At 40.6% G+C, this 23896-nt stretch overlaps 1 protein-coding gene across 1 annotated transcript in view; it reads left to right on the top strand.

Annotated features, from left to right (window-relative positions):
- TMEM70 (transmembrane protein 70) overlaps nucleotides 1–17775 on the top strand; it is a 58260-nt gene extending 40485 nt beyond the window's left edge. Inside the window, exon 3 of the mRNA XM_069220365.1 lies at nucleotides 15290–17775. Coding sequence (XP_069076466.1) covers nucleotides 15290–15738 — 449 coding nt within the window. The 3' untranslated portion in view covers nucleotides 15739–17775. The remainder of the gene's footprint in view (nucleotides 1–15289) is intronic.
- Nucleotides 17776–23896: the final 6121 nt, after the last annotated feature.

Below are 23896 nucleotides of genomic sequence, written 5' to 3' on the forward strand. Positions count from 1 at the left end.
GACCATGCCTGTTACTACTTGCACACAAGAGAACGGAATGTCCTCCCTTCTAACATTAGGCAACAATATTACTTTGCCCTTTTTAAAAATAAACTGAAAACTTTACTTTATTAAACTGGTCTTGGGTAGAGGGCATTGCAGTCTAGCGTTAGGGCACCATGCTGTGCAGGTCAGTAATAATGGTAACAGTTGTGCTTCATACATAAGTAAACAAATTAAAGAATTAAAATCAAATAAGGGTTTAGATGAACAATCCCAATGTTTCTGAGCCAGCAGGCGTACTGAAAATACAGAACTCATCTTCAGTTTTAGGGTTGAAAGCATTTTACTGGCAATCCAACATCTTTTCTCAAGACAATGGCAGCAGTCAATAACTGACAAACCCCCCCAAAACTCCACCCTCCTCAATAAAAAAAACCCAGCCTTTCCCCCTGTTGTTGATCCTATTCATCTGCGGTTTGCCTCTACAATACAGTTCACTGTTGCCTTCCTCCCTGGGTTGTATCCTCAGGAAAGTGCTCCATCTCAATCTATTTGGCTGCTTCATAGTAGTCATCAAATTTGGAGCTATCCAGAATTTTCAGAGCTCGAAGTCTCTTCCGACAGGAGAGCGCCTTATAGTCTGTTTGAAAAAAGTCCAGTGGGGGACCCTGTGACATAGTAAAGTCTTTAGTCTCTCCCTTGGTCCCTTTGGAAAGCTTTTCCATCTCCAGAATCCACTACAGTCGCTCGATGCATTTAGTTTCTGTGGGCTCCAAGTTTTGCAGGCAAAGAGCCAGAATCAACTGTTTGAATCAACTGAATCATCTGGGCAGCCCAGCTGTATGACATCTGGGCATCAGGTCGAATCTGCCCCTTTAATCTGTTATATAGATGGCAAAATCACTGTCAAGAATGGCTGAATTTTCCGACAGGACCAGAGAATGCGGGCTAACAACCCCTCCTCTCCACAACCCCTCCAACAATCGGTCTCCTCTCCCATTCGTGTATGCCAGCTGTACCAGAGTGTAGTGCTGTCCATATAGTATTTTAAGTGTTGTCTCCCTCCTAGCTACATAGGACGAAAAACTCAAATCAATGAGTATTCTCCCCCCCCCCACTGAACTGAGTCTAGAGTGGTGTGTAATTCATTTTCCCAAGCCCTCTGAAAGGTAAATATTTGTAAGCTGTGCTGCACATTGAGCATATAATATATATTCTAGATACCATATGAGCATTGTTGTGGTTATTCAGAAAGGTGTTAATGATCGAGTTGTCCTCTGTTTCACTGCTGAGTCAAGGAGCCTGTGATGCAGCTGCAAAACCTCTCCGCTGCGGGCGATGGAACTCTTCCTTCAGGTGTTTAAAGGATTTGAGCTGCTCTCACTCAAACATGGCCCATAGTTTTTTTAGTGAAAATATGTTTTCCTGTTCAGATCCAGGATTAACGTAGTTTTTTCCCAGAGTTGGGTGAAGGGTGAGGAAAAGGATGTGAGCCCTTTCTTCATGGCTAGCCTATCACAGATCTCTAGGGTTTCTCTTGTTTCTGGACAATTATATGAGATGGGGTTCCTCTGTGTTTCCAACTGCTGTTATTATGTGATCCACCATCACCTTGTCCAGTGATAGGGAATTCTGAGGTATAAGGCTGTGTGATTAGTATGTTAAGTTGGAGTTCACCAACCTGAGGGAGCTCTGCTGACTAACCACGCGTGCAGACTTACTCTGCCATATATTTGGGTGGTAGAGTGATTGCAGTTCTTCAGTGTAGTCCCTTAGGATAGAGAGAGCTAGTGTTTGGAAGAGATAAAGGATTTTGGGCGATAGTGCCATTTTGAATGGTGTTGTTCTCCCAAGTAGGGATAAGAATTGATATGATGTCAGCCATAAAGTCTCAGTCTACCCAGTCAAATGCTTTTTCAGCATCCAGGGAGACTAGGACTGACTGTTTGATGCTTAGTTTCCATATATTTATTAAATGTAGAGCCTCTTTAGTGTTTTTACCTGCTTTACATCCTTAGATAACTCCTGTTTGAGCAGGGTTGAGGAAGCTCCCCCATCGTTGTCTGGAGTCGTATAAATGCGATTTTATTGACATAAACATTTAGGAGAAAAATCTGGTGGTATGTATTACAGTTGCTAGGATCTTTGTCTGGTTTAACTATGAGTGAGATGGTGGATTCCACCATTGATGGAGTTACTCGCCCCTTTCGTACCAATTCTTGTTAGACTTTGCTTAGGAGGGATAACCGAGAAGGAGCAAAGCATTTGTAGCATGTAGTGGAAAAGCTGTCACAGCCTGGGGGTTTCACTGGCTTGAACTTAGAGATAGTCTTTAGTATGTCTTCCTTAGCTAGGAGTTTATCTATATTGCCCCTGTGTCGTCTTGACAGCGTGGGCAAGGGTACCCCATTCAGGTAGTTTGTTCTTGCCTGTAGGGTTGTCGGTTGCTGGGTATGTAGGTCAGTGCATGAAGTACTCTGCCTTGTTGTGGTCTAGTGTGTAGTCATCCATGGGTTCCTTGACTTCCAGTATTGTGTTGTGTGCTTGGCATGCCCATAGGAGGCTGGCCAGCTACTTACCTGATTTATTGCCTAGCTCATAATTTTTTTAGAGCTTGACCAGGAGATATGCTGCTATAGACATCCTGAGCTGTCCCCGTGTCATAAGTATTTTCCTCCATGCTTTTTGGGAGTGTGTGCGTTTATGGTCGCCTTCCAGCATTTTCAGCTCTCTTAAGAGCTTTTGGGGAAGGGCATACCTCAACCTCTTCAGTCGGGCTGTCTCCCCGATAAAATACCCCCAGAGAACAGCTTTCATAGTGTCCCTTTGGGTTGCCAGCATCCTGTCCCGCATACCATTGTGCGAGATAAATATCTGGATACTCTTACTGATATTATTAACCATCCCCGGGTCTTTAAGGAGAGCCTTTTTAAGTCTCCTGGTTGTACCTGACTTCAGAGGGGCAGTCTGCATGCAGAAAAGAGAGCGGGTGTCTGGACTGTGGTTGGACAAGTTCAAGTGTGTTTGGCGTGGCCTCTATCAGTTTGGTTAACAGTCATTTGTGATTAGGTAGGCAAGCTATGCATAGTTCTTATGATCCCGGAAAAGTGGGAAACGTTGGGGGCCTGTCTCTTTTACGAGAGAGCTGCCTGTCAATAAAAATGTTGTCATCCCCCTCAGCCCTTCTATATCCTTCCCATTATCCTAGACTAGGTTCAGATCCCCACCACTACAAGTCTGGTGATGTGGATCAGGCTGTCAGTGCGTGGATGGTGTCGGTAAGAAATCACTCCTGACCCTGGTTGGAACAGTAGACTGAAGCAATGGTCAAGGTGACTCCTCGCAGCGTGTCTGTCAGGGCTATCCAGCACAGTGCTTTGTGATATCTGTCATGAGTAAGGCCTCTGTCTGCATGTGTCGTCACTCGTTGGTGCCTAGACGAGGGGCTACAGACCTGCTTTCTGTCTGTCGTTGCCCCTCATCTACTTCAGTTTCCTGGGGACCCAATTCGAGGTGACATTGAGAGCTGCCTAGGTTCTGGCTTTGAAGGTTCACTGTTAGGGTTCTGTGGACTGCGACTCAGAGAGCTGCTGCCAGGACTGTCGCCAGTCATGTTGTGTGCATGTTCAGTGCCACTTTGTGTGCTGTCAAAAAGTTTTTTTGTCCAATTGAGGGGGTGGGGGTCCTTCATTCCTTCACCAATTTCCATGTCTGCCTGTGTGGGCATGGCAACTCGGACGATGTGTCCCGGCTCGACTCACATGGGGGCAGATTAAGTATTTCGTATGCTTCCTTGAGAGATTTAGTTGCTCAATGCTTAATCTTACTTTTGAAATGTAGTCCTAATGGGTGCCCCATCTGTATCTAACTTTATGATCCTTATGGGATGAGGTGACTGGGCAAAAGGCCTACCTTTAAGTTAAGGTGATCGTCGACACATCCTGAAAACATTTGAGGTGTTTGCCGGTGTAACATATTGGACCTTCAGGTCTCATGGCTTCGGGGATCGCCTCCTTATCCTCCTAATTATAAAAGTACACCAGGATATCAAGGGGGTTTCACGAATTGTGGGTGGGCGGACCCGCTCTGTGTTCTCGATGTATGCAGAGAGGGTCAGGGCCATGTTCGTCCAGGAGCATCTCTGCTAGCCCCTGAATATATTGTTCTACGGTTTTGCTCTCTAGGGTGCTACTTCTTGACAACGCAGCTTGGAGCTTGGGGACCTGGTCTCCAGGTCTTCTTGTTTTTCTTTATCGGTCTCGCTTGGACCTGGAGCTCTATCAGGAGGAAACAATATTCCTCAAAGTCTAAACATAACTTATCTTGGGCAGATTCCAATGAGTTTATCAGGTGACTCAGCTCATCCATGTTTTTGTGGACCTTTGGGAGGCTCTGTTGCGGGTCTGCATGGACTGCCTCGATCTTTTTTGAGGTCCGTAAATATTTGGATCATGAAGCTCTTCATGAGCCTTTCATCATCATTGGTGGGCTCACCAAAATTATCCTGTCTCTCTCCAGCCTGTGTTTGGGTTTTTTCACATTGCCTTCTGTCTGCATGGATGAAGGAGGCTTGTAGGAGGTCTTTAATCGTGCCATTCCTTTTGTGTCTGGTGGAGACCATGACTTCCTATTTTTGGTGTCCTGTGGCCAGTCCGCCTGTGTCGATGTTTGTTATAGGGCAGCCGCACCCTTTATTGTGCCTCCAGCTAGGTGTGAAGCAAGGCCCATAGTTGGGGCTAGTGTGATCACAGACTTAGGTGGGGGAATCCTTGTTCTGCTGTCAGGGGCCCAGTGTGTCTCCCGTCCACGGAGGTCGAGTTCTGGACGGCGCTGCCGGCCAAGGTCCCTTCTGGGCACAGAGAACACCTCTTGCTCTCAACTCTTCTTGTCCTATAATTGCCCCTGGTAACTCACACCACCAGAAGTGAGGTGTATGAACCAAATCTTTTGTAGAGGAAGTGGAGTCCCGTCTTCTTCCGTGCTTCACTAGGGATTGTCACGGAGTCTCCCGCTCATTCTGACGCCATCCCGTGGGTTGTGCTGCCTCAGATCAAGGTCTCCCATTTCTCCAATACTGCTTCAGGCAGTGTGATGATCAACACCTACGTCTGCCCTCCAGCTCTAAAGAGTGTCATTGCTGGCACACGTCCTTACTGCTCCTGGTAACATAGCCTCTGGTCGCATCTGCAGGCTCTGCTGTTGAGGCTTCCCATGCCTCAGGCCCTCTCTTGTGTCGCGCCTTGGGTTGGAATGGAACACCTCAACCCATGTTAAAGGTTGCCTCTCGCAGGTGTCTGGTGTTGTCATCAGGCTTGTGAGTGCATGTCTGTGTCTGGCTGTCTCAGAGCTGTCTGCCCACTTCACCAGCATTTCTGCTTGGGCATCCGCATCTCTTGGTTTCCGGGCCATTTGAGGGGGAAGAATTACACCAAATTTGTCAGAAAGCTAGCTCTTGGTCAAGAAAGCATGCTTTTTGTGATGTGGTGTAAATGTGCTCAGTAGTTTTTTAGATATTCGAGTTCAGATAATATAGATATATAAGCAACGTGGATACTCTGCGGATGCAACTGTCCCCGGGCTGATATCTCATTGGTTGCCAACACTTCAACAAGAAATTAACTATAGCTTGTGCACTAAAGTAACAATAACATGCGCCCTCACCATGCACGGCTAATTACCCAATATATTACATCACTCATGACATCTTTGATAACCTCATTGATAATGTCAACGTAACATTTGGAGTATAATAAAACTGTGCATGGTGTGGGCGTGAGTTATAGTTGCTTGAGCTAACCATAACTGCTGAATTTCTCTGACTGTGTGTGAGTAAATTCAGATCCTAACTATAACGTCCCTGTAGCCTTTGGTTTATTTAGTGAATTTTTATATATATATATATATATATATATATACACACACACACACACACATACACAGGCTTAAACCAAAGGCTACAGGGACATTTAGTTAGGCTCACATTTAAACGTACAGGATCCTAGAAATCTAGCTTAGAGTTATTTCTAGTAACTATAACTTGACCCTATAACATGCACTTCACAGATAGCGTAGTTCACGTTAAAAGTCGACCAAAGATATATATGGAAACCCTCATTACACATGGTGTTCAATCCGTTCAGATAAAGTCAAGTTCCTCATGATACTCAACGTCTTTTTAAAAAATTAATGCCCTACTATGGACAGCTTTTATCTGTATCAAACCCCTCACAGTCACCAAACCTACATTGAGAAATTAAGTTGATATGAGTATAAAAGTAGATACTGTAAACAGTGTTTACTCTATGGAGAGACTTTACTTTGTACTATGTTGTTTGCAGACCATGAACTCTCATGAGAAATCCACGACAAAGTTTTTACTAAGAACAGTGTACACTCTTTACAACACTTGTCAAAAAGACACCATGCACTTAAAATAACCAAGGTCTCAAGGTGGTAAAGATTATACTCCCACAGCCTTCAACTCTTAAAACTTTAAAGAAAGTTCATCTTCTGAGGCAAAAGAAGCACATGTATATAGGTTAGTTCCTGGTGCACACAGTCTTCTATGTTATGTAGAAATTGTCATGCTTTGACCAGTCTCTGTATGAACTCAAGGCTGCTTACAATACTTAATATGTAGTACGTAAACTTCAGTGGAGCATGATGAACAAGTTGTCAACTGTCTCCTGCACAGAGTTACTCTTCAATACAAAGATTTATAACATGTTCAATACCTGCACACATATATGATGCATTAAAAGCCCATGCGTTTTGTTATACCCGTTAGCTGGACTCAGGCTGTATATATTTCTGTAGAAAAGTAATATGGTAGTTACCCACCACTATGCAAACTGTATAATAAGCTAGCACCCTCATTGGATGATGTCATCAGTGATATCAACAATGTCATAAGTGCTGTCATAAATGATGTCATAGAATATGCCATGAGTGATGGCGAGGGCGCAAGTTATAGTTAGCTCTGCTAACTAAAATTCGTGACTTTGTGTGTTTTTTTTAGTTCAAAACATTAATGGTGTCACTGACATATTCACCTACAGTAACGTTACTTTAACCTTCATTTTTTTTCAATTAAGTTCAGATTTTTTTTTTTAAACAAAAACATTTTTTTAGCACACCTAACTATAATATTACTTTAACCTTTGACTTTTTTAGTGAATTTCTAGTAAAGTAAACAAAAACAGTGAATTTCTAGAGTTTTTGATATAGGGGTTGTCTTTGCTTATGGTAATAAAATATTACTTTACCTTAAATGAAAAACCTAGACATTCACTGAAAAAAAACAAAGGCTAAAGTAATATAATAGTTAGGCAGTGGGAGGTTGGCAGTGGCGTCTGGGCCTGGACTTTATTCTAATTTAAAGGGGAGGGGGCCACATACCCTCCTCCCTGAGCCTATTGTGGCCCCAGGAACCCCATCCTCTGTGGCCAGGTCTAATATTTATCTGCAGGGGGCCGTATGGCCCCGCTCCCTGTGCTTTTTTTGGCCCCAGAGACCCATTCCCGGGGCATTATGTTAATTAAGGCGCCCCTCCCTGAGCTTATTGAGACCCTGGGGATCCCATCCCCAAGTGCTGTATATATCTGTTAAAAGGGAATGAGGGTTGCATGCCCCACTTCTGTTAAAAATGTAAAAAATATATTTGGGGCTTTGGGGGGGGGGGGGGGGAGGATGAAGTCTCTGGTGCCGAAAGCAGCTTGGGTAGGTCAGGACTTGAAAAATCTATTTGACCAGTTGCTATAGTGAGTCATATTTGATCAGCCTGAGCTATTTTTAGGACTTACTTGCCCCTTCCGGTGAGTTGAGAAAGAATAGGTGTTCTGTTCAGTCAGAAAGTGGAAGAGCAGTAAGAGACAACTTTAAATCTTTTTCTTGTATGTCAGTTTGCTCTGGGTTCACAGACAGAGGTCAAAAGTCAGTTTGTCTGACAATTAATTTTCCTTCTGAGGGCAGGATTTTGTAAAGTGAACTGTTTGACCTGCAGTTTAGAGTTTGAAATAAAAGGCTATAGGGTGCCAGGTTTTTCCAAACAGACAACATTTAAATGACTAAGTCAACTGTACAAACATTTCAGTAGTTGGGAAAGCCCATTTATTTGTAATTCTGTGTGATGAAAAAATAATTTAATAGGATGCAACTTATCAGAATTCTTTGTTTTGATGTGCAAAAGATATGTTTTCTAAAACCCATTTTTCACAGATTGTTTATACGCTATATAGTTTTATCAGTAAAGCTGCAAATCAGTAAAGATTTGCCCTTAGGGTGTGTAATTTCTGGTCTGTTTGATATAAAATCTTTTAGAGTATTGTCCTTTTTAGTGGTTTAAAAAGAAAATCAAGGTGGATACCAAAGTCCTCTGGTAACATTAATCTTGATGTGTTCTTTTAGATGGTTTGTAAAGACCCAGGTTTGATTGCGTCAAAGAGTAAACGTTGGTGAACCAGTAACAATCTGAGTTATGGTGAACAGCAAGCACTGAAAATACTTCAACAGGAAGAGGGTATCATCATTAGACAGGCCGATAAAGGTGGTAACGTGGTAGTTATGAATAAGTTGGACTATGATAAAGAGATTTTCATGCAATTAAATGATGAGTGCTATGAGAGTATATTGCTTATTCCGATTCCTGGTCTATCTAATAAAATCAACAGTAGATTAATGATTTGGCATCCGCAATGCATCATGAGGATGAATATATGTATCTCAGAGTAGACCGCCCAAGGTACCCCTGCCTATATACTCTACCAAAGATTCATAAAAAGTTACCATTTCCGCCTGGAAGACCGATTGTTTCAGGCACCTCAGGACTGACGGAAAGATTATCTGAATATGTAGATCTCTTTTTACAACCATTTGTTAACAACTATTTTCTTCTTGGCAAAAATTGGTACAGACAAAAACAAGGGGTGGCAAGGGTTCAAGATTTTCTCCTTCCTATGCAAAGTTGTTTATAGGTTGGTTCAAAGAGAAATAGGTATATATACTGTACTGGGGGTCGACATATTGATGACTGTCTTATGATTTGGACGGGCAATGCTGAAAAATTAATAGGCTTTTGTGAGTTTCTCAACTCTAAAGAAGTAAACATAAGATTTACTTAATATAGTTTTAACATTATTGAATTCTTAGATGTGGAACTATTTACTGAAGGAAACAAAATACACAGTAGACTGTTTAGGAAATCAGCTGCTTGTAATTCAATTTTACATACATCCAGTTCTCACCCTAGATATCAAATTACATCAGTACCATATGGGAGAGATGGTGAGAGTTAGACAAAATTGTAGCAAGGATGTGGACTTTGTTCAGTGTAACCAGGAAATGGGTGAACGCTTTAAACAAAGAGATTATCAGAAGATTGACATTGAAAGAGCACGACGTAGAGTTATACGTATCCCTAGAATTGAGACCCTAAAACCTACTAATACCTCTGATACTGTGAAGGGGTTTTTAAAGGTTAGATTAGTAACAGACTATACTACTACTTCTATGATGCTAAAAAAAAGTACTCAATAAACATTGGGATATTTTGTCTCAGGACAATACTCAAAAAGATTTTATATCAAACAGACCAGAAATTACATACCGTAAGGTCAAATCTCTCAGGAATATTCTTGGCCCCAGTTTTCTGATATTTAGATCACTGGATGATTGGCTGTCTAACCACAGAAAAGGTTTTTTCAAAAGTGGTCATTGTGGAATGTGTAGATGGGCCTGTCATGGTAATAAGTAATTTACTAGTACTAATAATCAGACCTATAGGATAGAATCAGAAATAAATTGTAATACAACATTTCTTATATTCATTATAATATGTAACTGTGAAAGTATTTATGTGGGAAGTACTATGCGTCCCTTTAGCATTAGGATTAGTGAACATGCGAGAGCACTTATACACGATGATGATAGATATCCAATTGTGGCACATATGAGAGCATGCCAGACACAAGGGATTAGCAAGTCATTTAGATTTTTTGGCATCAAACATATACTGAGAGGCCTTAGGGGTGGTAATGGGGAACTTTCCCTAAGAAGGAAGGAAGCACAGAGATAATGCGCCTCGGAACAATGGAGTACGGTCTCAATACGGATCATGAACTTGAGTAATTTTTGTGCGACTGTTACTATATATTTTGTATATATATATTAATATGGTGAATTTGACTCCTTAAATCCTGCTTGATAGTTTTGTAAGCAGTATACGGTAACTTATTAGGAATGCATCGTAGTATTATGAACAATGTTATTGTACATCGTTATATATAGGCCGAATATTGTTTTTTGATTTGACACTATTTTGAATTATTATTGCCATATATTGGAGCCAGTTCGGTATTTTCCTGATTATTATTTGGACATGCACACACGAATTCTTGGAACAAAACTCAGATTGCCAGTAAACATTGATTGTCAGCTCATGACTATAGAGTGACTCGCACACCCTCTATATTATTGATAGGACTGAACATGAGTTTCGAGAGTTTTGAAACATTTGATATCCCATAGAAGGAAGAGGGGAAAAATAAACTCTCTTTTTTAGATATATAGGTACATGCTCTCTGTATTTATGGGCAACATACTTCAATACCAAGGGTATGTTTTGTATGAGGTATATGATTTATGACTTACATGTCTATGGTTAATAACAAAACTTATTACAGACAATTTTGAGAATAATCTCTTAATCTTGTGGAACCGCTGTGGTTACGTTTTAGTTATTCTTCCACTATACGTATTACCGATCGTTTGGTTACAGGTATTTTTATGCTTATTATTTGTTTTGTTATAGCTTCTTGGGGTTGGAGGCAGTTAATTGTATTATGTTGATTTGCCCATGAGGGACAGGTTCCCACTGTTATGAGTGCATACATACTCAAATAACTTCATAGTTTACACTTTATGTTGACGAATTTAGCAACTTACTTTGTTTTGATGACATACCCATGAGTAGTATGGTGATGCTATACACCTAAGATGGTGGTTAAGGAAGAAACTGTAAACGAGTCCTTCCTCTACCTCCACGATCATTTAAAGGGAGGCATTTCCGCTAGCGGAAAACTCTAGCTTACTCGCTGTTGCTGCACGCGGATATAATAGGACCATTTTCTTCCTTCACTGCCTCCTAACATACAAGGTGAGCCAAATATATTTTCAAATGTTATCCATGGTTTGTGGACACACCATGTGTCTTTCTGATGGGATAACACAATAGGATTGTCAGTGTGATAATTTTGAAACCGCAACAGCGTTTTGATGATGAACGCCGTAACGTTAATAGAGACTTAGTTGTGTCAAACAGAACTAGTTAGATGATTCTCCTCCTACAGTACTAGGTTGTGTTTCAAGTACATTAATACAATTCGTGCACATTTCGTTTTTGATTGCTGTAACAAATTTGTATGCTTAGTGCATATCATATTTATGATTACGATGGTGAAACGTTGACGTGAGGCATTCTGTTGGAACTGACTAACGTGGTTTTTCAGGTCAAGGGATGAGGGTGTTTTCCCTTATGAGAGCACTGCATAACTGATATATATGCAACTTAATATGTGCCAACTGGACTTCTGAGCTCGACATTTCTCCAATATCTAATACCCCACCTCTGTTTGTTTCTGCATAATATTATATTTATATCTTCTTTTGCATTTTGCTTCTTTCTAAGGTAGCATACAGCAATGGGCATTTTACTGGGACACAAATATAGTGCTACTCAAAAAAACTGTTTCCCAACAATACAGTTGAAGGCACATGATTTAACCAGTGACTGCTATTACCGATACATACAAGATTGTCTTCCATAGTGTTAAACCTGACATCCTTGGCTTGGTATTACCCCAAACCTGTTGCCTTCACTCCCTGATTTTTTTTAAACCCCTTTTTCTTGCCATTAGGACTCTCTTCATTTTATCCTGCTAAACAGTGTTAAAGTGCTTCTGCGTTCTCTCTCAAAAAGTAAAGTTGGCCTACACCTAATTGTCACATTTAAGTTATTTTTTATTAGCCATTAGTAAATGGTAGGCTCTGAATTAAATGTTCTTAGTGGGCAGAAGCACTCATTGTGCCATCCACTAAAGCAGCACTTTAGAACATGTTTCCGGCCTGCCACTGCAGCCTGTAGTGCAGTTTTAACCTCCCATTTTGACCTGCCAAAATAAACATTTTGCAGGCCTAAACCTTCATTTTCAATACTTACAAGTCACCCCAAAGGTAGGCCCTAACAGTTCCTTGGGTAGGATGCTCAGTATTTCAAAAGTAGGATTTATGAGTTTGTTTTACGTGTCCTGACAGTGAAAAAACCCTAAAGTCTTTTTCCAATGTGACAAGGCTTATCTCATAGACTACTTTATTTTGATTAAAAAGTGCTTACTTTAGATTGGGAGCAGATAGAAAAATACTTTTTACACTCATTCTAATCTAAAATCCTCTTTAGTGGTAAAGTTGGATTTTAAGTTACTATTCCGAAAATGCAGGTTTTAGAAAATGGGCATTTTTCTGCCTAGCCCAAATGTGCCTTGCTGCCATTGTTCAGTCACATTACAGTGAACGACTCTCCTGGTGTGTTTTGTGCATCCCTCGTTGACATAGTCACAAAAGGCCATGGGTGTGGGGCAGGATGTTGCCTCCCTGAGCAGGATGTTAAGGGGGTTGGCACTCAACCTTCATGGGCTTTAAAAGGACATCCTCAGGGCGTGCTCACCCCTTCCTGACTTGTAAAGGCCTCCTGACCTGCCACTTACAATACAGCTCACACCTAGGCTTTTGTTGGATCTAGCTAATTTTAAGCCAAACCAAGGAAAGGGGGGGAGATTAGACAAAGGGGACATCCCCCACCTACAGGCTGGCACTAGGGATAAAAGTGACACTCTCGGGACCTTAAATCAGAACACCCTCGTATCTCTGGACATTTCAGACGAAGGACTGCTCTGCTGCTTAAAGGACCACCAGGAAAAGGAATATTGGATCTGCTTGCTCTGATGCCAGGTTACCCAGAGTGACTTCAAAGGTCAGTTGGCTGACCTCCTGTTTGAGCTACAGGGACACAACAAGCTTCCAGAGGCCTGCTCTACAACTGCTCAGCTGACCAGCACCAGCTGGATCTGCCCGAGTCGTGCTGCTGACCTCTGTTGGAGTGAGTTACGACCCTTAAGATGTGCCCCTCACACCTTGGACCCTTGGCTGGCATGAGCAAGCACTCCTCCCTGCCTAACTGAAGGTTCCGTAAGACCCAGTGTGAAGTGATGCAGGGGCCTGTAAAATCACGCAGCTCTGAACCGAAGGCTTCACTAGAACAGATGCTGAGTGATGCAAAGCTTTGTAAGTCCACTCCGCACAGATGTCATCTGAAAGCTACACTGGTTTTGACACATAGCAACATGAAGCTCTGCAAAGCCTCGCCGCCCAGTTGACAGCTTAATAGGAGGGATGCTGAGCGACGTGAAGCCCCACAAAGCCTTGCCACACAGCTGAAAGCTACAACGTCCAGCAACGCTCCTCACAAAGCAACACCACCGAATGCGGCCCGGCGCCCAGCCTGTTCTTCATCGTGGCTGGACTAAACCTGTGACTTTTTCCCAGTCCTGTGCGACTAGTTTGCACTTTCTGCTTTTTGGAGCTATTTTTACTAAAATTTTTAAATACTGATTAGATTTTTGCCTTTATTTATTAACATTTACTCTGTTTTACTAAGTTGGTTTGAAACTTTTCTTATGTTGTGTTTTCACTTTATTACTGTTTGAAATGCTGCAGAAATACTTTACACATTGCCTGTAATTAAGCCTGATCTTTTTGTGCCAAGCTGCTAGAGTTTTAAACACAGGGTAATTTAGTGACTTTTGAGGTTCACCTTGAGAAAGATTGTGGTTGTTCCCTGAATCGAGTTTCCACCCCCCTCATTACCAACCCAATTTCTTACATCAGTCATCAAGACATTTATTGAAAGTTGCAGTGTTTGTTTTTCAGCATATACCAGCATTATACCAGCATTGGCATATTTAGTTATTTCTTACAAAACAAACACACTATATTATAGAAGTAAAAGTGTATCTGTATATTTTTATATGAAACCACGCCGCTTAACTTTATGAAGGAAATTTGAAACAGTGTTTTGCTTTTGACTAATGACCGAGCTGACAAAAATCTCTGGAATGTACTTCTTAATCCAAAGAAGACATTTATTATTTCGCTATGTGAGGTTCCTAAAAGGAGATTAGCATGTGGAAAGCACACGTTTAAAAATAGTCACAACAACAAAATGAAAACATACCAAAATGATTCTCCACTGAAATATACACAGCAAATAATGCATTAAAAATGCATCACCGTAGGGCCTGTCAGGGGCTTCATCTTTCTCATGCCAGCAAGACGATGACCCTGTTCGACTGAGAGAAAGAGAGGTCTCCGCCCTCACAGGAACTCTGTATCAGACATTTGACATCTGAATCCTGATTGCAGCCATTCCAACCCTCGCTGTCGCACTGGGTCTTTTTATATCTTAAAAACCCAAAGGAGCTTTCTGGAAAAAACCCTCATTTTGCGATTCAAACATGCTGGCTAGTTTAGGTATGCTTTGAAGATAACACGTTGGGGTTTGGCCACAATCCCAAGATGTCAAGTCAAACCAAGGCCGTTCCCTGCCGTCCGAGTACATCCTTATCAACCAAAGCCTTTGGTGAGAAAAAGCAGGAAAACAAGACCGAATGCACAGTTTACAGTGTGGAACATTATGGGCAGCCTTTAACATGGCAGTGTCTAATGCTACGATAAAGTCAATAGGCAAAATTAAGCTAAGGCTAAACTGAATACAAAAGGTAGTCTTCAACTGGTTAACACTGGACAGCTAATCCAGGTGCAGTGGTGCAACACAAAGTCAGTGGTCAAAACACACATTTCAATACAAGCATATGATTCAACATTGACATTTAGTAGCAACTTGAGTTATTGCAGCTTTGTGACAGACTTGTTAAACAGTTGCTTCTTACTTGAGAGGGACTTCTACTAACCTTTGAAAGTCTGCAGCCTTGTTGTAAGACTTAAAGCTGTTGCTTCTGACTCGTTAAGGACATCCAGTAATTTCTTGAGGTACTGTAGCTGTATGAAAGGGCAGACCATTTGGCTTTGCCTGTGTTTTTTTTTGTTTTTTTAATTATGATGTTGGCTAGGCAGCTGAAGCTGTATGAAGGCCAGAAATAAAAAGGAAATGTGATATATATGAGCTGTTTAAAAAATACTTGTTGATGAAAAGTGGAAAGCTTATATTAAACTAATTCTCTTATTTTTCTTTTTATAGGTGTGAAGTTTTTTTCTTATTCCACCAGCATTTTCAGCCTGTGTGTGATGCCCTACGTTATGTTTAAATCTGGAGTTGGGGCTGACAGCGTGGCTCTGCAGATGGCCTTTTACAGCATTATGGGATTCTTTACTTTTGTAACTCCAGTTACCTTGCACCTCCTTACCAAGGGCTACGTAGTACGCCTGTACCACAAGCCAGACACTGACACCTACACAGCAGTTACCTACAATATGTTCCTTGCTGAAAAGAGGACGGTTTTCCATCAACAAGATGTTAGGGTTCCAGGTGTCAGCAAGATGTTCACAACCTTTTATGCTCGAAGTAAATCAATGCTTGTCAATCCAATGCTGTTCAACAATCCTCAAGAATATAGTCACCTGATGGGCTATGACAAACCTTTCACCTTTGACTTTGAAGAATTAAAAGAGTCTGAGGACCATAAATAAGATTCTGAGCATGCCACTGCAATGTTATTTTTTTCTAATCTTTTTTGCCCAGTCTAATGAGATGTAAATTACACATCACTTCTGTGTTGATTTTCTTTCAGTGAGCATCCAATTCGGTATTATTGAAACACCTACAGATTTTAAAACGTAGGTATTCACACACTAGTCACAGATTATTCTATTTTGGAACCCAAATCTACACCTGCTTGTAAAAGACTGCTGGATGAACCTTGATAGCCTACCGTCATGGCAGTCTTTATGGTTTGTACACTTTTTTCCTTTAAACATTTAGGGTCTCGTTCAGAATGCAGTTGTGTGAACTGTGTGATGCTTATTAAAAGGGGATTAAGTTTAGATGGAAGCCCTTGATAGATTGTGGTTTAATGTCACTTGTCTGATCTATAAAAGAATCTGAGGCCAAAGTGCTGCTAAACTCTGGGTGGAGATAATAACCTGTGAGTGAAAAGCCTAGCTCATTACATTTTTATATGAGGGGTGTGTGTTTGAGTGGTTTAACTCTGACGCAGTACGCATATGCGTTTATTACTCTCAGCCGTGCTATTAAAAAGATATGCCTGTCTGCTACTGTGCAATTGTGCCCAGAAGCCATTGGGTAAAGAAGTTAATGTACACAAAAAAGGATTAATGTGCGTAAGGTCATTACTGAATTATTTTATTTACTATTTAAATATAGTATTAAAATAGCGTAGAATTTTCTATAAGCCATTGCCATTTGAATAAAAGTTTTTAGGTTATGTGAACGGTAAAATCTACAGATCATCATGTAAAAAATAAATGGAATGAGAAACTAAAGCCAGCGTATACATAACATTTATGTTTAATCAATCTTTAAAAAATACGTGACATCATTAATATTTATACATAATTAAACTAATAAGGGTGTTACAAAGTAATCAGTAAATTTCAGTTTTTACAAAACACAATTACCAAACAATATACATATTTCACAGTACATTCTAGGTCACTGCAATACTACATCTCCACAATTTTCACTGTCAAACCTGAAAAAAAAAAAGGCCCAAATGTAATTCTTGATCCACACCCAACCAAACCCTTATACAATGTTGTAACAAGCAACTGTATCTTAACCTAATGAACAAATGACTAAATTCTGGTGCAACTCCCTTCTCACAGTACAGTTACTCAGGTTAACTGCTCTAGCTTCTAGAATTGATATGGAAGTTTTAACCTTCCAGGTATGCCCTTCAGTGTCACATGAGCATTTAATATGTTTTTTGTAAATGTTTATCAGAATCTCTGGATGAGTCACCTGCTTGGTGAGATGCCCTAGAGCTGTGATATTGACAACCATTGTACTTACTGAAGAAAAGTTTCTATGGGAAATCTTTTATTTGAAAACATATTTCTTTGTCAGATTGTATGCCTGTGCAAGTCATATGTAAAATAATGTGTTCATTGCCATCATAAATACAATACACAGGGTGAATTAAGCCACCAGTTGGCCTTTTTCCTATTTTAGACTTGCATCCCCAAGATGGCCACCTGCAGTCCTATGAGATCAGTTTTTGTTGTTTACGTTACAACACTTAGGGTGGCTGACTTTGGAGCAGGCTGTCTCAAAAAGCAAAGCGGCAATCCACTATGATAGCCATCTTACAGGCAGGTTTGCACTTGAGTCCATAAAAAAGCATAAAAAAATGTCAACCATAGTAAAAAGGATTTGCTTTGTGCTTAAAATGCATATTCACAACCTTTTATGCTCGAAGTAAATCAATGCTTGTCAATCCAATGCTGTTCAACAATCCTCAAGAATATAGTCACCTGATGGGCTATGACAAACCTTTCACCTTTGACTTTGAAGAATTAAAAGAGTCTGAGGACCATAAATAAGATTCTGAGCATGCCACTGCAATGTTATTTTTTTCTAATCTTTTTTGCCCAGTCTAATGAGATGTAAATTACACATCACTTCTGTGTTGATTTTCTTTCAGTGAGCATCCAATTCGGTATTATTGAAACACCTACAGATTTTAAAACGTAGGTATTCACACACTAGTCACAGATTATTCTATTTTGGAACCCAAATCTACACCTGCTTGTAAAAGACTGCTGGATGATAACAGAATGCATGATGATATTAGATGTAAAGTTGTCCCTTATGCACTGCAGTGGGAATACTCGCTAAGAGTTGGAAAGATGCTCCAACCGACCACTACTATGAAGTGAGAGGTATATACGTCTCTGGGTAAGATGTAAGGGCCGAAGTCTCAACGCAATAGCTGTAGGGGGTGGTAACCGAAGGCATTGTCTGATGGGGCTCCAAGTCCACTATTTGTCTACTGGAAATAAATGGTCTTGCAAACTGCTGCTCTATAGCGAAACTCATTAGTAATTTCTTTCTAAGCCAGCCTTTAGGCTTTCTTTATTGTTCTTCTATGGTCCAGGTAGAATAGCCATACATTCTCTAAAGGCGTCTTTTTCTTCTCTTCATTTAAAAGAAATGCCTAAATTTAACTATTTCATGCATACTATGCCTTACTTCAGGAAACTCCTCAAGTTTCCCTTAGCCTTTTTGCAATTTTCATCAGACCTTTTAATCAATCGGGATGGAATTGTTTGTGGGTATTTGCCTGGAAATAAGCTTGTTTTGCTGGGCATTGCAGTGACAAAGACTTCCTGAGAGGTTTGCATCACTTATTCACACTTTGCTGAGTGAGTGATGTGATTTATCAGATTAAATCTTGTCTTTATTTAGAGGTGTTACAGGTCAGAACACGCGGTATAAACACACCTAATGTTGCCAATATGGTAAGTGTTGTAGACATTTCCCCATTACAGGTTATGACCATCGGAGAGACCACATTAGTGCCAAGTATGAATTACTGATATACTCAACTGCTGTGACTTATATTGCCAGCAATGGTACACAGTAAACCAAAACAGGAGCTGCTCAATCAAGTCCCTTGAAACATCGGCCATGTATAACAGTACACAATAATGCTACATGTGGTATAATTCAGAGGTTAAAAATGTCAAAATAGTGGTATTGAAAGATTACCACAAAATATGAGAAACAAATCGACAGAAATATTGAATATGTTTATAGAAAAATCTTTGTGGAAGTAACAATGTATCAAATACTCCCAACATACTAGAAAGTTCAATGGTTTCCTCATGTAGAACAGTGTGAAAGACGAAATTGACTTGGATGTTTAAGATAAGTTGATGATATAAGTTAAGTGTGGTTCAAGATGCTCCAGAAGAATAAGCTCTGCCCTGCATAGCCTAATCACTAGGATTTGTCCTACAAGGAGTCAGTCCAGACAAGAGACTTTAAGCAAAATCAATCAATCAAGGATTTGTAAAGTGTGGGTAATCACCCACAGGGTGATTAGCAAAAGACGAGGCCCCTCAGAAAACATTGCCCAGTGGACCCTGAAATTGAGATACTTTGCCTACAGGAGTAAGACCAGTGAGCATACATGGGTTGAAATTTAGCACATTCTTCACACCACAGTTTAGAAGAGGACAAGGATCTAGCTGCAGCAGGAGAGCGGCTAATGGGTGTTTCTAAGTTAGTGTTTAGGAAGAACAGGTGGTTTTGAATATGACCTGCTTCATGGAATGCCTTTGGCTCATTAGTGGAACACCAACCTGTCCATTTGAGTTATCACCCCTTGGACAAAGGCAGATGTAGGGGTCAACACCCCAGGTGTTCAAGTCGCCTAGTACGCATACTACTTGGAGCAGTTGGCCACGCCACTTCAGCCATGGTATCCCTCCACTATGACTGCAGAAAGCTTGTAAACATTGTCTACATCCACCTAAAATTGTTATTTTCTCTTTGCAACAAATCTGATTCAAGAAGTATTTTATTTAATTAATGTTTTATATTAACTTTACATACCTACTATTTGTTTTGCTTGGACTTCATATGCTCAGTTACATGGTGATTTATTTTCTATCTCCTTTTGGCATTCTGCTAGCTTGCATTTATGTGCTTGGTTAGGTGGTGTTTTATTCTTTTCGCCTTCAGAAATAATAATACAATGCATGGCTCAAAACAATGAAGCAGGACCCTTGCTAGTATGAGGACGTCTTAATGTTGAAGCAAGCATTGTCAAAGCCAATAGATCTGGCCATGGCAAGCTGGTGTAATGGTTAATATTATTTTTTATTCCAGGCATATGCCACAACAATTAAAAGAAGACATGAAGCTGCGTAAATATACGTGTGATATAATTGCAGTAGAAGTATTAAAATGGTGTGGCTTTTTACCATTGATATTTTTGCACAATGGGAGCTGTAATATGCATAGTTCTCACGGGGTGCATCAGGGATATGCACCTGTTTGGTGCGTCCCTTCATGAGCATGGTATTACAGAAGGGCCTACAGAGGCTTGTGCAGTCCCTTCTGTAATACTGATAGAGCTGACAGACGTAGCACCAGCGCTGTTTTTAGAGAATGTTCCCTCATTTTGCATGAGGTGTGATCCTACAGGGAGTGCAGAATTATTAGGCAAATGAGTATTTTGACCACATCATCCTCTTTATGCATGTTGTCTTACTCCAAGCTGTATAGGCTCGAAAGCCTACTACCAATTAAGCATATTAGGTGATGTGCATCTCTGTAATGAGAAGGGGTGTGGTCTAATTACATCAACACCCTATATCAGGTGTGCATAATTATTAGGCAACTTCCTTTCCTTTGGCAAAATGGGTCAAAAGAAGGACTTGACAGGCTCAGAAAAGTCAAAAATAGTGAGATATCTTGCAGAGGGATGCAGCACTCTTAAAATTGCAAAGCTTCTGAGGCGTGATCATCGAACAATCAAGCGTTTCATTCAAAATAGTCAACAGGGTCGCAAGAAGCGTGTGGAAAAACCAAGGTGCAAAATAACTGGCCATGAACTGAGAAAAGTCAAGCGTGCAGCTGCCACGATGCCACTTGCCACCAGTTTGGCCATATTTCAGAGCTGCAACATCACTGGAGTGCCCAAAAGCACAAGGTGTGCAATACTCAGAGACATGGCCAAGGTAAGAAAGGCTGAAAGACGACCACCACTGAACAAGACACACAAGCTGAAATGTCAAGACTGGGCCAAGAAATATCTCAAGACTGATTTTTCTAAGGTTTTATGGACTGATGAAATGAGAGTGAGTCTTGATGGGCCAGATGGATGGGCCCGTGGCTGGATTGGTAAAGGGCAGAGAGCTCCAGTCCGACTCAGACGCCAGCAAGGTGGAGGTGGAGTACTGGTTTGGGCTGGTATCATCAAAGATGAGCTTGTGGGGCCTTTTCGGGTTGAGGATGGAGTCAAGCTCAACTCCCAGTCCTACTGCCAGTTCCTGGAAGACACCTTCTTCAAGCAGTGGTACAGGAAGAAGTCTGCATCCTTCAAGAAAAACATGATTTTCATGCAGGACAATGCTCCATCACACGCGTCCAAGTACTCCACAGCGTGGCTGGCAAGAAAGGGTATAAAAGAAGGAAATCTAATGACATGGCCTCCTTGTTCACCTGATCTGAACCCCATTGAGAACCTGTGGTCCATCATCAAATGTGAGATTTACAAGGAGGGAAAACAGTACACCTCTCTGAACAGTGTCTGGGAGGCTGTGGTTGCTGCTGCACGCAATGTTGATGGTGAACAGATCAAAACACTGACAGAATCCATGGATGGCAGGCTTTTGAGTGTCCTTGCAAAGAAAGGTGGCTATATTGGTCACTGATTTGTTTTTGTTTTGTTTTTGAATGTCAGAAATGTATATTTGTGAATGTTGAGGTGTTATATTGGTTTCACTGGTAATAATAAATAATTGAAATGGGTATATATTTGTTTTTTGTTAAGTTGCCTAATAATTATGCACAGTAATAGTCACCTGCACACACAGATATCCCCCTAACATAGCTAAAACTAAAAACAAACTAAAAACTACTTCCAAAAATATTCAGCTTTGATATTAATGAGTTTTTTGGGTTCGTTGAGTACTTGGTTGTTGTTCAATAATAAAATTAATCCTCAAAAATACAACTTGCCTAATAATTCTGCACTCCGTGTATGTGAATGAGGAGATTACTTTGCCTATGCATTAAAGTTCACAGTTTCTGATGCAGGTGCATAGGCAAACTGGTCCTTAGGAAGTGCATTAAGAGTGCACCACAAAAAGGTGGTGCATTGTTTGAGTCCCCTGAGGGCAGACCTCTGAAGAAGGAAAAGAGCGCCCTATAGATATCCAAGAACCCCCCCCGCAGGGGGTCTTGTTACTCTCTTTAATGGGCAGGCTGCTACCCTATGCACTGTGAAGCAAAGAACGACCTAAAAGTAGCTGCTCTCTCATTTAGTCAATGTGCTGCCCCCGGGGGTGAGTGTACGGCTGTCTTGGTGGCAGCACATTAATAATGATAGATCACACTATTCCGGTCAGCGCCAGGTATACTTTTTGAAAGGATGTGCAAACACAATGCGCCCTATGTTTAAAACGGGCCCTGATCTTTTAATGGTGCCATGCATTTTATTGTTTGTTCTGTTGATTAGAATCCTAGGACATCCACAGATTTCACAGAGCGCCTATATTTGGTCTTGGACTATACATTGGTAACCCATTATTGAGATATTTGAAAAGCTCTGGTACTGTACATCTAGACTGACCTGTAAGACATAGCTTTTATACTAGTGCAGTTCCCACAAACCTTACAGAATAGATCAGTGTTGGCTGGTGAACTTGAAAAGTAGTTGGGGCATTAATACCCACTCCAGATTGTAATAAGCAATGTGAACAAACTCAGTTTTCTTCAGGTGGAAAATTATTTAAAAATTTGGCAAAGTAGTGCATACTACAGTACAGTTGGCCCATATATTGGGTCAAATATTACAAATTCTTAAAGGAGACTCAGTAAGTGCTCAGTACATATTATGCTGAACAAAATGTGACCATAAACAGTCATATAGTGAGTTCACATTCCCCAAGAAATTAGTGATAAAATGTTGACATTTTCCGAGCAATAACTAAAGTGCAATAGATATTACAGGCAGTTGGCAATGATCAGGGTATAGATTGTCACATGGCCTACCATATTGCTAAATTTTCATAGCACCTTGTTTCACTTACGCATTCAACATTCAAATTTCCCTTTCCATTTTGAAATTCAATATTATGAATAAGGACCTTTTGGAAAGGATAGATGGAAAGGGTCAGTTACATAGGTCTGGGCCTTTAGATAGTGGGGCTAGACAAGATAGCACTAGCTCATATAGACATTACTGCTCAGGCACAGAAACCTTACAAGTTCATCACTAATGTTAAAATGTTTTAAGCAGGGAGAAGAAAATAATTCAAGATACATACATGGTATGCGTGTTCCGCATCAGATATCATTTTGAAACTGACATTGCATGCTCACCTTCTGTGCACAATGTGATGTCAATCTGTTTTGAACATCCATTGATTAGGAATCATCATATAACTCTCAAAGACTGTGATCAGTTTGTAGTAAGAGAAAATGGGGGCTCTCTTTTAACATGAAACGGTGACGCGTTGCAACCTCCCAGACTGTTTCAGATACATGTTTTTACTTTCATGTCATTTATGCCATCTTTCTACAGGCTTTTTATTTGATTAAGCTGCTTTTAATCTGGTTACGTATTCCTCTTACAATCCGTGCTAAAGTACAGCTAAAGCACTAAGATAAACTAAAATCAGTATCAGTATCAGTGGTGTAAAAAGTTGAATCAGGTGGCAAACTCAGGATCATTTCAGGTTAGTTTTAATACAAAACCTCATCCACCGCCACCAGTTCAGCGGTCTTACTTTAGACTCCAGAGGACTTCTTGTGTGAAGACCAACCATGATGGAGCAAATACTGTATACAGAATTTTCAAGATTCCACAAACCTCCCCTTACTTTTGAATCTCTCATTAAATATTTACAACAATAATAAGTGAACAACTACTATGTATACATGAATAACTATTAAGCACCCTACATATCAAATGTAAGTTAGTAGACTATGCAAAATGTGAAGAACAACAAAATTAATAAAACCTGAAATCAACATGCAGCAATCTAGACTATATCTAAATGTAGCCCACTGGAACAGCAAAGAGCCTTAGTTAGAATGAAACATATTTTTAAATACGCAAGTTATCTCATAACTCTTTTCTGTCTAAGCCTG

Source organism: Pleurodeles waltl, chromosome 2_2 (assembly GCF_031143425.1).
Source record: "Pleurodeles waltl isolate 20211129_DDA chromosome 2_2, aPleWal1.hap1.20221129, whole genome shotgun sequence".
In the NCBI taxonomy this organism is placed as follows: Eukaryota; Metazoa; Chordata; class Amphibia; order Caudata; family Salamandridae; genus Pleurodeles; species Pleurodeles waltl.